The following is an 18,842-nucleotide window of genomic DNA, read 5'->3' as shown; positions in this document are numbered from 1 at the left end:
GGATCAAAACGTCTTCAGAACCGATCCGGAGTTCTGAAGCGCGTTTGAGGAACTGCAGAAAAGTGTTTTTTTTTTCTTTTTGGTTTTTATGTTTGTTTTTTCCTGTGAAAATGGGACATGTGAGGTACAACAAGGCAGGCACAGTGTGGTTATGTTTTCAGGGCTTTTTTACCCAACTCATATTGTGCCGTCTTTGATTCCCATGGGGCTCTTGTGATTCCAAAGTAGGCCACAAAAACACATTTGCACATGAGACTTCCACACATAATTGAACTCACTTCCTCCCCCAATCCCCCTGTCTGTCATTCCTTCTGCTCCACACCAGGCTACCAGATCTCCTACCGTTTGGACAGCAGGGACACTCAGAGCTGGACCACGGTGGAGGTGGGCTCCAACGCGCGACAGTTCACCGTCACAGGATGTTCCCCCGAGCAGACCTACGTGTTTCAGCTCATCGCTCGCACTGCAGTGGGCTGGGGAGAGGCACAGGAAGCCCTGGTTGTTACCACTGAACGCAGAGGTAAAAGGACACACACAGACATACACTTAAATAGCTTCACATTGTACCTGCTATATCATACTAGCATATCTGTTTCTCTAGCAATGTTCATGTCAACCACTCCTATTGGAGGAACATAGGAACCTGGAAACCAAGAGCTCTTGAACTGCTACCAAATCATGAGGTGTTTTAATGTATTTGGGCAGACAGACAGATAGATATATAGATAGATATATATATAGATAGATATATAGATAGATAGATAGATAGATAGATAGATAGATAGATAGATAGATAGATAGATAGATAGATAGATAGATAGATAGATAGATAGATAGATAGATAGATAGATAGATAGATAGATAGATAGATAGATAGATAGATAGATAGATAGATAGATAGATAGATAGATAGATAGATAGATAGATAGATAGATAGATAGATAGATAGATAGATAGATAGATAGATAGATAGATAGATAGATAGATAGATAGATAGATAGATAGATAGATAGATAGATAGATAGATAGATAGATAGATAGATAGATAGATAGATAGATAGATGGATGGATGGATGGATGGATGGATGGATGGATGGACAGGGAGGGAGGGATAGATAGATAGATAGATAGATAGATAGATAGATAGATAGATAGATAGATAGATAGATAGATAGATAGATAGATAGACAGACAGACAGACAGACAGACAGACAGACAGACAATGAAATTCATTAAGTTAAGTCAATAAAAGTGAGCAATATTGCACATAATGAAAATTGCATATATATATGCTTATGTTGCTATGAAACCACACCCACACAGTCACCGTTGAGCAGATTCATTCTTGACTATTTAATATGATAGAGAAAGGCTTAATAAAACATTTCAGGAGAAACCTTTAAAAAGCAAGAAACACTGTGACGTGCCATAGCAGCCCCAGGTATAAATGACTAAAAGTCCACACCAAGCAGAATCATCTTTAATGTCATTTCAGCTTTTCCTGCTGCATTAAGTCAAAGTGTCAGCTATGTAAAAAGACTTAAGGGATAAAGTGAACATGATTGATGGTTCATTGATGGGATCCTTTTTCTGAAAGCTGCCATCTCGAGGGTGTGTGTTCACACTGAGGCGTGGACGATTACAAACTTTTTAAATATAATTTGTTTCTCTCTTCTTTTTCTTTATATTGAGACAAGACCGGTAAAACTACACATTAATACTGCAACAGTATTGAATCACACATTTATGGGCCCAATATAACAAGTGTGCACATTTTGTTTCTATTACAAAATTACTCCTACACAATGCTGGATTGAATTCAACAAGGAGAATGGGGTGTGAGCTCGGAAGCTTTGACTAATGACCAGTAAAATTTATTTTTTTCTTGCTACACTCTATGCTATATAAGTCTACATATCATGTATCTTGTGTGGCATTTGCACCAAAGCAATGTAATAATCTGTAATGGCATTCACATTCAATTATTAGGAAAATAAAATGTTGATAAATGAATAGGGTGAAACATGACATTTTAAAGAGGACTGACTCGATTAATAGTGTTATTAATTTGTCTTGTGCTTTTCAACATGTTTTCCATAAGGAAGGTTTTATTACAGGTTGTTTTGTCATAAAATCAGAGATTATATTTGGTCATCCGTTGTGTTGTGTCCTTCAGTAATGTCAGTACGCAAAGAGTCTGGAAAGGTCAGGTGAAGTTTTAGCATTTTAAAGTTTTATGATGGCTGCAGCCCTACTCGGTGGTGTAAAGAGTTTGAAGTCCTCACACAGATAAAGCCAAGAGAAAGAGAAGCAAGGAGGAGCTCACACACGTTCTCACAACCTCAACAAAATGTAGTTTTAGATCAGACATGAAGAACCCAATGTTACTGGGCACTAAATATAAGACGAAGATTAATTTAGAAAATATGAAGTATGACCTTTCCAGGTGTGGGACATTTTTACATACAGAACTAGAAAGAAATGACATTTAGAAACTAAACTCTAGTGGATGAAGAGCTTGGCAGTAAATTTAGATATGGAAATCAGCAGGTAATAGCCCTCCTGCAGTGGCATAGTCGAGAACAACTGCCTGGGGGTCCGTGCAACAAAGCTATTCAAAAAGTGTCACCAGGTTTCTTAAATTATTATGAAAAATTAAAGATTAATAGACCAAATACAATTTTGACATTCAGTCTGTTGAGCATTCCAGACCTATTTGACTTGTTAAATGAGACAACAAGAAGGATTTTTCTTTCTCACTCACCATGCTTTGTTGCGGGCGGGTGAAAAAGAATGAGCTAGAAGGTGAGAAAGAGAATGATACTGGCAATGTGTTACCATGTCAGTGATCGGTGGTAAACTTAATAGTTATGAAAGAAAGCTATAAATCTTAAATGCTTAACAAAGTAATTACTATTGATCACCAATCACCCCGATGATCAATCTATGGATATTCCTTCTAGCACAGCAAAAAAATAAATTTGATACTAATTTCGCTTTAGCATTTCATCTCATTTTATCAGTTGTTGGTTGCACCATAGGGAATAAACAGTGAAAAAAAAGAATTGCAATTTCAAAACAGAAACACTGAGTATGACAAACAGCCCAATGCCCGTGGCGAGTTTGTAGGAGGCTGAACAGTTGACTGTAACTCTCCTGAGACAGTTTTTAACAAAAGAAGTATATCCATACAAAACACAGCCAGTGGCCTAAAAGGAAGAACAGATGTGTACAGTGACTTGACTTTTAAAGAGGTAAAGTAATGCGTGAGCAGTGCAGCTCTCCTGCCTTCTATTTCAAAACAAGCCCAGAGTCAAGTTTCTGATCCTCAGACTCAAGAGGTCAGTACACTTCTGCACCTCTTTCTACTTTCTACTAGTCTCATTGAGTGAATGGAGCATTGAGGATTTGAACTGCTGCAAAGCAAAGGTTCACTATATTCCTCACTGGAGTATCTCACATTTATTCAGAGGCTTCAGAGGCTAATCTGTCATAGACGTATAGGCTAGTTCTAAGTACATATGGACAATGTAATCCAGGTGCTATTTTGGTCTGAATGAGGACTAGAGAAGGTAATGTACTGGAAAGAAACCGACGCGATGTTAAGGCACAAATGTCCCTGTGCTACATCAATGTTAGAGAGGCAGGAAACAGCAGGAGACGATAATGTGAGGAAACAGCTCGAAGAGAGATTCATGATTCAAGATCCGTTGTTTGTCATTTGCAAAAACAAATAAAGGAGCAGTTGGCATTGAAAGTATTGAGTCTCAGGCTACATTCAACAAGTGAAGAGATCACTTAAAAAAAGAAATGCTGCAAATAAAATGGTTCGATTAAATATTAAATATAAATCAGAATGTAAAATAAAATAGAAAATAAATGAAATAGAATATGTATAAGTATGTTTAAGTAGTAAGCGTTGTTAATATTCCAATCAGAATATGATTGTAAAGATGAATATTTTATTGTAATGAATAACTGAATCAGAAGTGAATTAGTTTGAATATCAAATCAACCAGAAGATGCTAACCCTCATACAACCAACAACTAGACAATACGTATGTTTACCCAAAGCAAGGAAGAAGGAGATTTCTGAAATATACAGTACTAACCAACGCATGTTTGCCTTCTTTCATCAATGCCTGCGTCAGACTCGACTTAATTTTTCCTCCAAACAATTACCTTCCTCTGTAAACAACACAGCAGGTTCCCAGCCTTTACCAGGATGTAATACAGCCTACTACAGATTGTTAAACTGTGAGACCTCCGTCACATAAAACTGACCACATTGTTTAGCTGAAGCTACAAGCCATAAAAGTCAATACTGCAGATCCATCATATGTTTACAGTACATCAATCCATACCAGTTTTACAGCTACAGGCTGAGTCAGTGTTGTGTTGACGACAAGTTCTCCAGTTTTATACTGCAGTATTTGTCCTCTGTGAGCCAGAGCATAGCCTGGGAAGCCTGATTGTTTCCACTGTGGACTAAGGACTAAAAATGATTACACTGTCAGCCTCAGATGCTGCCTAAAAAAAAACAACAATGCAACGGCAGGACATTTTCTTCCGTTTTTTAACCACATTTTTAAACCTGCTGTAAGAGATTTTTTTTTTAAATGACCACTTATTGAGGCAGTGGAAAAGGGCTTAACCTAACACTGGTACGTTATCTCCATAGTTTGTTGATATGACAGGTATGTTTGCGTAACAGTTGCATATTCATCGGCCAGCAGTTTTGGACCAACATTTGCATTCATTTGCAGTCATTTTTGCACCCATCGGATGAATAGAAGTCCAATATTCACCGTATTCTAGCTCTGTTGGTCTCATTAGCTCCACTGTGTTCACCAGCTTGTCACTAGCTGTGTCATTCTGCAGTTTGTTGCTGGACAGATAGTGTGTACAGAGTCTTGTTGGCTAAAAACTACTAACTTTTGTTTTGGAAATGTGTCTTTAAATTAATTCAGAATATGTACAAGCATTTAGCAGAAAACGAGGTCATGTGGTCAGGTGTGTAGTGTTGAAGTTTGACCGCTCCTCAACTGAGAAGAGCTATCCCATCAAAGCGAAGTATCACGTAAAAAATGAAGTTACAGAGGTTCTGGTGTCTCTGAAGGCTAACGCATGAATAACTTTGGTTTGAGCGTATCTGACAGCCTTTCATAAATGTCATCCCTGATCTCTCTCTCTCTCTCCAATTTTCTCTCAGTCAGCACCTTGTATGTCTTAAAAGCATTGACATGCTACAAAAGCTCCTATACTGAAATGTGATAGTAAAGTGACTTTATTTTCAATGTCAGATATTCTATTTGAAATGATCTGCTTTTATGGTGTATTTTAATTGGATCAGATATCATAACATCGGCAGCATCATTATCTGGAATTCCTCAGAATAGAATTCAGAGGGTCTCTCTGTTCCACTTCAGTAACATAATGGGCCATTTAAAATGTGCGATGGACAGAATACCCTAATAGAGATTTCTTCTTTTCATCTTTGTGGTGATGCTGCTGAGGAGAGCAACTTAATCCCTAGAAAAAGAAAATTGGCTTTTTGAGTGTGTTTGTGTGTGTGTGGCGGGCTGTGTGCATGTGCATGAATGAATTTGAGAAAACTGCAACTCCCTCTAGACAGATTTATCCGTGCTGAATTTTGTCTCCAGGAGTGTGATAACTGATAAGGTAATGGGCAACATACAGTTACATATTTAGCAGAAATAATCCCCCCACCAACCATATCTTTTCTCTGCTACAGCATTCTTTGTAGCATTTCTTCTACTCTCCTCTCCTATTCTTTGTAGCAACTAAAAAAAGTATTGTAAGTGAAATGGCAGCACTTGTTCTGACAATTATGAGTTTATTATCAGCATGATCTTATCCATGGAACAAGAGGAGAAGAGAGAGTGAGACACAGACCGTATCAGGAAAACATAAGGCGAGAGAAAATTGTCAAATCTTGAAGGACTGAAGAACAAGGCCATGAGGGAAGGAGGGAGGCAAACAGATTTCACTTAAATGACTTGTGATAAGGCTGAAGGCATGTGAGTGTCAGCATGTGTGTGATTGTGCACATGTAGGAGAACATAAGTGCAGATTAATTAAACTTCAGAGAGAATCAATAATGTTTTTTCCCCAAGACTTAATCAATAATGTGATGCCCCTGAAATTAAACTGTTATGCCCCCTAAGCGTGTGTGTATGTGTGTGTATGTGTGTGTGTGTGTGTTTGTGTGTGCGCTTACCCAGTGTACACACATATTCTAATCACATAGCTACTGCCAAGTTCCAACACAGTTGTACAAATATACTGACTCCCAGAGCCATCTTTCATCTTCTAATTGAATAGCGAAGACAAAGACAGATACACGCACATGCACTGGCAATTTGTTGAGAAATTATTTATTTGATGCAGCAGTGGCTAGATGTCTTGTTTCATTTAAGAATACATATGCAGCCCGACAGTCACAGTGATGCACACGGGCTGTAAATCTAGGCTACACATGTCCTGTGCTATTTGTAGCATATGGTCCATGAGGCTTTCAATTTGTCCAGGGGACAACATGTATCACCACAGATAGAATGCAAATTAAAAGGGAATTGCATGAATTACTGAGTGAGTGGGGAAACATATTGAATGCAGATGTGACCCCGGCACCTTAACATGCATTTAGGTAACATTGAGCTCTCAGCGGTTAACAGTTTTTTCAAACACCATGTATATGAGATTTCCCCAGCTAGATTTGTACTCTATAAAATGAATTTTTGATTTGGTTCATGAGTAGTCGGTTGTGTCTCTTATTATCTGTGACTGCATAGCAGGTGAAATGAAAAATCACAACAGGTGGCAATGCATCCTTTCATTTCAAATTCCATCCAAACAATTTGATAAAATACAAATAAATAAGTTAACTAATTCTAGAAGTATTACTATTTTTTACACCACTTTTCATCTGACTATTCATTGTTAAATTCAGACACATTCCTTTTGTAAAGAGAAGCTGTGCAGGCTTGAGGCCTGAAATACTATTAAACTTCACATGGATACAAGTGTTTGGATATCCTTCCCTTTTTAATTTTAAATTTTTTGCAACCAGCACCTTCTTGACACGTGGTAATGTGCAGCACTTTTTCTTTGAATGTGTCACCCAGCTATATAAGCTCTTTATGAAGTCTCTGTCTCTTGTGAACAAAAAATGCACCCTGGTGTGTGTGGTAACACAATGTGAAACTAATAAAGAACCTCATTTCATGTATAAATGGATGTTTGAAATGGATCAGGATATCAACTGGAATGTTTTTAATCAAATTGTTAATTAAATAGATTTTAATTAGTTGCTCTCTTTGTCCCCCTCTCTTTCATATTCACTTTTCCCCCTACCCTCCTCCTTCACACACACACACACACACACACACACACACACACACACACACACACACACAGAGCGTCCCCAGCCTCCCAGGAAGCTGTCAGCTCCTCAGGACGGCGTGGAGTCTCGTGGTCTGCGTCTCCATTGGGTGATGGGCGGCTCTGGCTCCTCCCCCCTCAGGTACCTGACTCTACAGGTCAAAGAGCTGCCCAGCGGGGACTGGAACACACACACCGGGGACATCCCACACAACGTCACCACCTGGAACGTCAACAGGTACATACATACACATGCCAGTTGACTATTGGCTAAACCCTTTTCCCAAAAAAGTAATTGTTCAATCACAGCTTTGCAACCACAAGTGTGTGCATTAACCGTTCTTGCTTTGAACAATCCATAAAAGAAAAGAGTTTGGGGGGTGGTTTCTTTTTTTGTTGACAAAGCCATTAACACAAAAGCCAAAATGAAAGGATAATTAACTGATTCATTAACGACCGACAGTCATTTCAAACTGAAGAAATTCAGGGTCACTGGTTGTCTACCTCTGTCTGAAATCAAGGACCCATTGTTTCAAAGATTACTAAGAACTTACAAGAGAAAAACAGAATGAAAATAGATTACAGGACCCTTAAATCAGTGTTGTTCAGGGTGATATTGGACTTGAATTTGTTGAAGCAGTAGTCTATAGGAAAAAAGATCTGGTAATGTTTGTGCATCCCTGGGGAGCAGAGTGGACGGGAGAGAGAGGGAAGAAGGGAATTCTGAAAGAGAAAACAACAGAGAATTAGAACACAGAAGAGAAAAAAACACTTTTATTTTATTTAGCACATGAAGTGCGGCAAAGGTTTGTGGAGCAAAAAAACAAAACAAAAAAAACAAACAAAAAACACATAAAGAACAGAAAACCACCAGGGAGAGCAGAGTAATCATAATCACTGCAAAAAGTCTGGAGAATCTCAGTCACCTAATCACACAGGCACAGCGGGATGCGCTCCCAGTCGTTTCTCTTTTATACCTTTTTTCTGTCAATCTGCCTTCATGCTTTTGTGTGTATGTGTGTGTGTCTGTGTCTGGGTGTGTGCACCGCGTGTCCATTGTCTCTCTCTCAAACCATTTTGTCTTCTTTCCATCCATCAATAAGTCATAACAGTATTTTCCCCCTGGAAGAGGGCTTGGTTGCATTCATTGCTATTTGCATGTGTTCTTTTGCCGTTCTTCTCCCTATTGTAAATCTCTCCATCCTGTCTGGTCCCTGGTGAGACTGTCATTAAAGCGACAGCAGCAGGTGATAGTGGTCCGACTAGACTGGATGGCTCCTCCAACTTGCCTAAAAGCACAAGTAGCACAACTATGATGACGCCTTACTTGTGTGTGTGTGTGTGTGTGTGTGTGTGTGTGTGTGTGTGTGTGTGTGTGTGTGTGTGTGTGTGTGTGCCTGTGCGTGTGTGTCCTCTGTTTGAGATGCTGAAGAGAGCTCTCTCAGTGTGTCTGTATCATCCTGTTTCAACCTGCCTGGGGGAGAGTCTCTCTGTCATGATGGCTGTGCTGCTGCTGTTTTTGTATAAATGCCGAGCTCATTCCGTGGCTGGATGCTAGCATTAGCCCTGGATACAGGAATACGCTTATATCACGCACACACATTTATGAAACACTTAATCGTTGTTTTCCACTTTGGAACCAAAACATCGAAATGCCCTGGCTGCACGCACACACACACACACACACACACACACACACACACACACACACACACACACACACACACACACGCACACACACAATATACACAGAACTTCAAACTCTGTCCCTAACAATCTCCCAGTGCTTTTGGTAACCACACCCTCTCGGAGTGCGGTGCCTTTGATGTACTATTCCTACGATACCCCCGGACCCCAAAGGGCCTTTTGTGTCCCTCATTGGACCCGAGCCTGGCTCATTATTATACAAGAAGACACTTGAACAGTTCTCCTGTCCCTTGCTGAATATCTAACTGGTGCTCTGTAGTCTCCAAGGCACTCGGTCAATATAGTCTAGAGGTGGACCTTTTTAGTATATGTTTGAACAGTGGTGGAAGTGGAAGGGGACCGGGAATTACTTCTCGTGATGAATGATTTAAATTGCTCCTGTTAATTCTTTATATCAGGTTTGATTAATAAAAAATAAGGACGTGCAGGAAAGAGTGTATAGAGTGTAAACTATTAGCATGCCACGAGGCTAGACCGTGGCACAGACTCGTTCAGCTGCTCCCCTAACAATGGGTGCTTGTGCTTTGGGCTGATTGTAAGTGGCTCTAGAGTAAAGTGTTTTCACAATTGACTGAGTTGTTATCCTGTGCTTACTAATGTGTTCACCTTGCACAGAGGAGAAATGCAGATAAGATGCCGTGGCAGTATGGCAGTTAAAAAAAAGACTTTGGCAATGGAGACAATTAGGAAAGGTGTAAGATGGTTTTATATTCAAGACTTCATCTGTTCTTCAAAGGCCACTTGAGAGCAGAATATGTCTGTGAGAAGAGGAGGAGGAGGAGGGTATTGGAGGAAGGCTTACAGGTACCAAGTGCATTGTTTTTTATCATGGTGGTGATGAACAGTTTTCTGATACGAGGAGAAGGCTTTGTGTTAGCAAGTTTTTATAGACACTCAAACTTAATGAGAAATCTTTAGTTGAAAATGACAAAGGTTTTTTTTATAGCACTGGCATTGCTGCTAATCAGTCTCGTAAATTATCTGCATTATACACTTATTTCCTCTTAGATTTCTGTATAAAGCTGTCTCTCTTTTATCACTTCTCTAATCAAAGCAAAATGTATTTGTTTAGGAACCTTCATAGTCTAGTGTAAATTAGATTTTTACAGGTGACTAACAGGCTAAATAAGATCAGGTCCAAACATAAACTTTGAAACAATTAGAGATAAAACATGGGCCCGTTGCTAAGGGGAGGAATTGAGGCTCATATTTTTATTTTATTTCACCTTTATTTCAACAGGCCAAGTCATTAAGAACAACTTCCTATTTACAGTGGCAGCTGGCAAGCGACAAAAGCCACTTAGGAGACGGGAAGGAGGGCTAGGAGATGAAATACATTAGACATAAAATACAATTTCTAATAAAGGCACAGCTGGTCTTCAGGAGATTCAACACTGAGACATGTCACCTGCGTAGCTCATACTGGCAAATCGCTTGGTCTATATGCTACAAATTTGCACACAGGACTCTCGTAGTGGTATTATCAAATCAATTTCCTTCAAAAACTAAGAGTGTACCTGTTTAGCAGTGCTTTTTAGTTGCTGAATTACAGATGCATTGAGTGGTTTTGTAATGAATTCACATTGAAAAATAGAGGTACATTTGTATGAGGACCATTATGCAACGATTCAATCAGCCTTACACAACATGTAGTACCATTAAAACAAACCTTTTAATCAATTCAGGTCTGAATTCATTCCCAAAAATATATTCAAAATAAAAATGGAAATGTATGTTTTACTGATTGTTGAATCCAAATATGCTTACATTGTTTTTGCATCTGTAGGTTGAAGCCCTTTACGTCATACAAGTTTCGGATGCTGGCCACCAACGACGTAGGAGACAGCGTCCTGGGCAAAGAGACGGAGGCTGTTACAACTCTGCAGGATGGTGAGAGGATAGAGATGGCAAGGAAATGTGAAATAGAGAAAGGGACTATCTAGGATCTAATTGGTGTAATTAGTGAAGCTCCAGCTTGACTCTCCGTATTTCCCCTCGACACACAACTCATCCAATATCCACAAAAGAAAGAATCCAAGGGACCACGACGTGAAGTTTAAAAGTTTACTTCTCAAAAGAAAAAAAATACAAAAATCCTTTTCCACAATATGAGGTTATGTCAAAGTGAGAATGAGGGAGAACGAGAGCGATCAAAGAACTGTCTGGCTACACGCTTGTTAATCCTGACTGTCTGTCACACGTCGTTATCACAATAAAGTTTCATCACACACTTCAGAATAAAATACTTAAGTGTGCGCAGACACCAAAAATAATGCAAGTGAATTTCAAAAAAAAATTCAATACATTCCAAATGACCACAATTGACTATTTTATTATTGACATCCAAACATTATCTTACAATGTTAACTTAAAAATAGCAAATAGGCATTTAGGCTCCTACAAACTATATTAATGGATGGACAGAAGCACATGTACATCATTTTACTTTGCTTTCTTTCCAGTGCCTGACGAGCCTCCAGTGATCCTCACAGTGAAACCAACAACCACTACCTCAGTCCTGGTGCAGTGGAAGGTATTTTCTTCAGACATCTTAGCCTTGAGATACACATTATACACTCACACAGAGCTACAGTACATACAGTCCTGCTCACCATTATTGGCACCTATGCATTTAAAGAACATAATTTGTAACATCTTCTGAAAAAAATTATTCAAGTGAAATATTCTTTGTCTGTAAAGAACTTGTGTTTGATACAAAAGAGGAAATGATAACCAACAATTTAAAAAAATAAACAATGAGAGGAAAAAAAATAAAGCTTAAAGCTTGCTGTGTCACTGGTATTGGCACCCTTTGCTTTAAATCAGTATGGAAACACATTATGACTCACCTGTGGTAAATCACAAATGAGAATCACCTGTGATAAATTGTCAGTGCCCATGTGACATGAATTAGCCAATGAATGATGACTTCTGTGTTTTAAAAAGCCATCTGTTAGCCCCTTTTCCTTTGTCACAATGGTGAAGACAAAGGAGCTGTCAGAGGACCTCAGAAGTCTGATTATTAGCAAACACAAGACCTCCAAAGGGTATAAGGCCATCTCCAAAGACCTTGGTATCCCTGTTTCAACAGTGCGTAATGTTATTAAGAAGTTTGCCAAGCATGGAACTGTCAAGAACCTCCCTGGACGTGGGGGAAAGAGAAAAATGTATGAGAGAAGTCTTCGAAGGTTGGTGCGAATGGTGGAAAAAACACCACGTCAAACATCCAAAGACCTGAAGGCCAACCTGGAACAGTCTGGGGTCATGGTTTCAACAAGTACCATACGCCGCACACTAAACCAAACGGGGCTTTATGGACGAAGGCCCAGGAAGACACCATTACTGAAGAAAAGGCATAAAAAGGAATGACTCATCTTTGCCAAAGAGTACCTGGACAAACCACAATCCTTCTGGGAAAATGTTCTGTGGACAGACGAAACAAAAATAGAGCTTTTTGGGAATGCACACCAGCAGTTTGTTTACAGACGGCGCAATGACGCCTACAAGGAAAAGAAAACCCTACCAACAGTTAAGCATGGTGGAGGATCCATAATGCTGTGGGGCTGCTTTGCTGCATCTGGTACTGGAGGCCTTGACCGTATCACAGGAATCATGAAATCAGAGAATTATCAAGAGATTTCAGAGCGGAATGTCCTACCCAGTGTAAGAGAACTTGGTTTGAGTCGAAGATCTTGGATCCTCCAGCAAGACAAAGACCCGAAGCACACATCCAAAAGCACACAGGAATGGTTGAAAAGGAAAAAATTGACTGTTTTAAAATGGCCAGCAATGAGTCCTGATCTCCATCCGATTGAAAATCTTTGGTATGAGCTGAAATCTGCCATTGGGGAAAAGAAACCTGCAAATGTTCAAGAGCTTGAACAATTTGCAAAGGAAGAGTGGGAGAAAATACCAGCTGAGAAGTGCAAAAAGCTTATAGATGGCTACAAGAAACGTTTGGAAGCTGTCATCACTGCCAAAGGGTGTGCAACCAAATATTAAAGAGGGGTGCCATTATTGCTGCACATGCTGTTTTTTCATTTTTTTTCTTTGAAATTACAATATGTAAGTTGAAAAAACAATTCTTTGTTAAATTACTTTGGACCTCTAATTAAAAGATCCTGATGATATATATTTGATACATTTCCATTTAAATCTGAAGATATTGTACAGGTTATGCAAAAAAGGAAGGGGTGCCAATAATGGTGAGCAGGACTGTAACTAAACTTTGAGTGCGGGCACCTGCTTTGGGCGAATGAGACCCCTGCAGTGTCACTGTATGCAATGTTTGCGTCTGTATATGCAATTATGATTATTTATTGAACTAGTTAAGGACATAGGGCAGCACAGGCCGTTTGGAAGGGGACGGTGAGAGGGTAAGAGTGACAGACGGAGGGGACAGGCAGCCCCGGCTGAGGCAGAGACATGATCAAAATCTTAATGAGTTTCTAGCAGCAGGAGAGACATTAGAGGGTGTGAAAGAGAGAGAGAGACTGAGAGAGAGAAAAACAAACAGAGGAGAAAATGAGAGAGAAAAAGGAGAAGATAGAGGTTGTTTAGAGCCACAGTGTCATATGAACAGACGGTAAACACAGCCTGGCTACTTCACTGCGTGTCACTCTTCCTCTCACGTTTTTTCCAAAAGTGTCGTCTCTCACTCCTTCCAGCCTTATTTCAAAGCAGAAGGAGGCAATGAAAAACAAAGTCACCAGCAATTTCATCATCCTCATACAAGAGTGCCAGACCCAGTGAAGCATCACTTTGTCTGTGTGGGTTACAGCCAGACCAATCCAGCAGAGGCCCCTTTAAAGTGGACTCTACTGATAAAATACTGCGCCCGCCAGCCTGCCAGCGTCCTGTCACTCATTTCCTCCTCGCCCCTGCTGCTGCTGCACCGAGAAAATGAAATTGAGCACAGTGCAGAATTCTTTTTTTTTAGAAGATTCTTTGTGAGACTTTGCGAGCGCTAATATGTCTAATACTTTGACTGTTTTCAGCGCCCCAGCGACGACACTATTAACGGCGTATTGACTGGATACCGGCTGTATTATAGAGAGCTCCCAGTGAACACCTCAACTGTGACTGAAGCAGAGGTCCAGGCAACTAAAAACAACACCACAAGTGCCCTCATTACTAGTGAGTACTGATAGTGTATGTTTTTATAATAAACATATTAAATCTTAATATTGTCTGATACATGTTGATTGTGACAAACATGGAAGATCATGGACTGAGATCCTAAGTGGCTTCCCAATGCTAGCAGTAGTTTATGACCTGCTGTATTGAAATCATAAAGTACTCAATAAAGAGAAAATGTTCATTGAAGGTACCTGTATTAGGTTAAGTCACAATACAATGGGGTAAGTTCAACAAATCAAGTATGCACAGAATTCAGGTTGCTTTAGAAACTTACTTAAGCCAAGGTGGAGTAGTGAAAGTGAGCTATTTGTGAATGCAGGAGTTAATACCTTACAAGCTTTACTGAGGAACATGATTTACAGATTCATTGGTCGCTTGAATGACTCAAAGAATGTAATTATAATGCTGCTGTCAAACCCAAGTTATAGTGCAGTACGCTTCCAGTCTTACCATTGGAGACATTGGTTTAAGTGCCTTTTATAAGTGGCGGGAATATTTTTATTCTAATGTGTGTGTGTGTGTGTGTGTGTGTGTGTTGTCTATTTGTTTGTATTGTATGTATTTCAAGTACATTTACAATGTTAAAGGTTCATGACCTGACGATCCTGCTATAGTGGTTATTATTCTACCTTCTTTTGTTCATGCTGCACTATTTTCAAGGCAGATATTTTCCATGTAGTCCAGTTCTCAGTTTTTTTTAAAGGTTGTCATTGAGAGCTCTCTGAATAAAATGAACTGTGTCTGTAATAACAGACAAAACAATGCAAATAGCTTTAATTGCAAGGTTGCTTACTTTTCGAAGTCCCTTTTGTTGCACTACACTTCAGCGATATTTAAATATTTGTATTCACTGTAGAGCCTGAAGTGCTTTATTCATGTGGTATGTTGAGTATCCACTCGGTAAGATTGGACAATGCTCTTTCCATCCAACATCTACTGAGTCTGACAATGGAATTGAAAAAAAAACTCAAACGTTTTACTCCTAAACACGGTCATTTTATTGAGTGGCATTATAATTGCACAGTTTATTGTTGAGATTGAAACATTTATTGATTGACTCCCCCCTTCCTCTTTCTCTCACTCTTCCTCAAGCCAAGAGCACCTTCAAGACAGTGAGCAGCGCCTCGCTAACGGAGTTTGAGTTGACACGTAAGTCATTCAATGGTAAATGGTAAATGGACTTGACTCAGATAGCGCTTCTTATTCAATATAGAACCGGAAAGTAAAGCTCCTGGGGCCTCATTTATCAACCGTACTTACGCACAAATCTGTGCGTAAGTAGGGCGTAAGAACATTGCCACGCAAAGTATGGAATTTACCAAAATGTACTTAGACTTATGAATGTGTGTAAATGTAAGCACAACTCTGACCATGCTTACGAAGAGAATCTAGTGGTAGAATAGCGATATTACAAGCACAAAGCAAAGCATTTAAGAGTTTCAACGTCTGCATTAACACTAGAACCGCCAGTGTTCTCTTTATATCTATAATCGCCATGCGTCAAATCCACCCGTGCATTTCTAGGGTAATATAAAGTCATACATTTGTTTGTTTAATCATCATCTGTGTTTTGGACCTCTTGTTTTATAATCTAAGTTTCTTTAAGAACACTGATCACGACTCAGTAATGAAACTGAAGTAGATATAAAATCGCCAATACATCAATGAAAACAGACGGTCAAAACAGCGTCCAAATGAGCTAACATCCTAAATGCAATAAATAGTTATATGGCTCACTTATTTTTAGGTAAGCTCTAATTGATTATTCATTAAATGTGTCACACGTTTACATGTTTTGAAGCGGAGGATCCCTCCGATGCTCTCTGTGCGTCTCATCTGACAGCACTCAGCTGCGAGCTGGACGAGCCGCGGTGACTCGCCAGACTCGCCAATCACTCATTTCACTTAGTAACTCTAATGTTGTTAGGAACTTATCTTCATCTCTTATTTATTGAAAGAGTTTATGAATGACTGCACGTAAAGTTGTCAGATCGCGGACCCCAAACAATGCCGTTGCCTTACAACTTGCTCGAAAATATCACATTTTCCCATGCAGCAAGCTTTCTTTTGTTTTAATGCCTACACTAAGTGAGCCAACAAAATATGTTTTGCTTTGATTCAACCTCGTTTACAAGGGTTTCCATTTATGTGTTGGAGAAGTTTCTTTTCGTTGCCCTCTTTGCCATTGTAGCGGAGAGGGATAAAACACATTCACATGGTTGATAAAGGGATGTGTTGTGACCATATATGGTTAATTGGAGGCGTTTCTGAATGCAAATGGTCTGAGCGTGAACGAGCATGGTACTTAAGAACATGTGGGATTTATAAAGTTTGATGACTTACTGGTGTGCGTACGATAGGCCAGCGCACGTTTGATAAATACCGTTTTTTTTTGTACTTAAGCACATACTAAATTTCATTCGTAAGAGTGAATTTAGAACCTTTTCTACGCACTGTTGATAAATGAGGCCCCTGGGATCTTTATGCTTAAGATGTAGTTTCAGGTTACATGGTTAGCAATACACTTCTAGATTAAGAATCGGTGGTGAAATGACAACTAATGTGTGGTTACTGCTTTGCATACATGGTGTAGAATAATTGTTAATGTAAAGTATTTTTATATCTCCGTAGAACTGAAGAAGTTCAAACGCTACCAGATTGTTATGACAAGCTACAATATCATCGGAGAGAGCCCACCTTCTACTCCTGCGGAGGTGTCTGTTGGAGAGGCAGGTAGGTGGAGAGAGAAGGAAGCCGTTAAATTGGTCACAATTTCAATGTTTTATTCTACTCATCTTGTTTGTGAACATTTATACTTGTCGGATAGAATGCCAGTTGCTGAATGTTGTTTTCAAGCTTTGTCTCTCCCCTTTTAAAGATTTTAGCTTTATAATAAGGTTCCACTGTAAGTACGTACTTCTCAATGTGTCCTTTTTTAACCATTAAAGGAGAAGTAAGTGATATGGCCCTTTAAGCTAACTTCCTGTCAGTGACAGCAGTTAGTAGTCCCCTCTCTCTTCCCTACTTCATCACCACAGGAACGCACAGTCGTCTTTGTCAGATAGTGCTGCGATGGAGAGCAGTGAGTCATCGTTCACGAGCACAGAGACCCGCCTCTTTATAGCGTTCTGTCTCCTGATTGGATAAAAACGTGTGGGATTCTCAAAATGTTATCAGATGAATGACTGGGAGACCTGTTTTATGAACTGCGTTTAAGTGATTGCATTATGAATATAGAGTGATTTAACACATATATTTACAAAGAAATATCACTAACTTCTTCTTTAAAACTGACTTTGGAAATAGTATTTTAACAGACCAATCCCATCTCAAGGTCCACCTACTTTTTTCAAGAGCTCTCGACCGTAACCATACGGTTCAATTCACCAACAGATGGAGTTTGTTGAGATGTTGGGTCTGTTGACATACAAGCTCAGTAGCTGTCATGATTTCATCCATAGCAAATCATCTGCTCTCAAGACTGTGTGATATGATTGACACCTCTGAAAGAAGCTAGTGTTGGGCATGTAAAATGTATGGTCTCTGTTTTTCTGCTTTCTGCCAGGCAGCCATGTCGCTATCCTTCTTTTAATTCTTGCAAAGTCCTGTTCACGCCTCCTGTCTCACTCTCATTGGCCCTTGAGTGACTTTTTATAGCTCTGTGTGTGTGTGCGTGTCTGTGTGTTTGTGTGTGTGTGTGTGTGTGTGTGTGTGTGTGTGTGTGTGTGTGTGTGTGCGTGTGCGTGAGTAGGTGTGCATATGCATACACGTGGACACATCGAAATTTCATCATCAGCTGCACAAGGAAATTTTTTGTAGTGACGGCCCGACCCCTGTTTAACTTTCAGTCCAACAAAGGATCCATTTGAAAGACAGGAGATCAAATATATCAAACACACACACACACTGCTACTGAGCCAGCAAACACACAATCAGAGTGCAACCGCAAATATTGCCCAGTTATGATAGAAACACCCACAAATTAAATTTTTCTTTCACAATCTCACACTCCCTCCATCAGACCAACGCGTCTGCATCTATATTCAAGGGCTGTGTGTACCTTGTGCATGTAGGCCATACATAGCACATGCAGACAAGAGGATAAGCAAAGGGGGAGAGCGAGAGGGTGGGTCAGGAAAAGGCTGGAGGGGGATGATGAAATGGGGTGATATGGCCTTTTCTCTAGCCTCAGGTGCAGGCTGCTGAGGGTTCATATATATGTGTGTGGTACAGTGGAGCACCAAGGTTCTGCCTTAGGCCCATTCTAATTGGAAGAGTAGAACATTTCTTTTCCCCTTTCCTTTAAAAACCAAACACCCAGCTGCACACACACACACACACACATACTTGGTAATGATCTAACGAATCCCCTCTCTTTCTGTAGCACCATCAGTGGCTCCTCAGTCTATCAAGGTGTCTGCTGTGTCTCCCTCTGTCCTGGAAGTGACCTGGGACACGCCTCCCCTGGAGACCCAGAATGGACTCATCCAAGGATACAAGGTGACACGCAGGAAAAACAAACACACACAGTTCACACATAGGCTACAACACAAAAAGTTAAATAAAATAAAGACCCTAACACACACACACAC

At 39.9% G+C, this 18,842-nt stretch overlaps 1 protein-coding gene across 1 annotated transcript in view; it reads left to right on the top strand.

Moving 5' to 3' along the window:
• Nucleotides 1-18,842, top strand: part of LOC307252277 (protein sidekick-1-like) — a gene marked incomplete at its 5' end in the record, with an annotated part of 221,470 nt that overhangs the window by 191,958 nt on the left and 10,670 nt on the right. The window contains 8 exons of the mRNA XM_080029914.1: nucleotides 326-520; nucleotides 7,441-7,642; nucleotides 10,898-11,001; nucleotides 11,574-11,644; nucleotides 14,109-14,247; nucleotides 15,343-15,399; nucleotides 16,882-16,983; nucleotides 18,635-18,750. Coding sequence (XP_079886040.1) covers nucleotides 326-520; nucleotides 7,441-7,642; nucleotides 10,898-11,001; nucleotides 11,574-11,644; nucleotides 14,109-14,247; nucleotides 15,343-15,399; nucleotides 16,882-16,983; nucleotides 18,635-18,750 — 986 coding nt within the window. The remainder of the gene's footprint in view (nucleotides 1-325; nucleotides 521-7,440; nucleotides 7,643-10,897; nucleotides 11,002-11,573; nucleotides 11,645-14,108; nucleotides 14,248-15,342; nucleotides 15,400-16,881; nucleotides 16,984-18,634; nucleotides 18,751-18,842) is intronic.

Source organism: Ammodytes marinus (assembly GCF_949987685.1).
Source record: "Ammodytes marinus genome assembly, chromosome: 6".
NCBI classification, from domain to species: Eukaryota; Metazoa; Chordata; class Actinopteri; order Uranoscopiformes; family Ammodytidae; genus Ammodytes; species Ammodytes marinus.
Note: the sequence above shows the minus strand (reverse complement) of the source record. Positions and strands in the feature narration are given on the sequence as shown.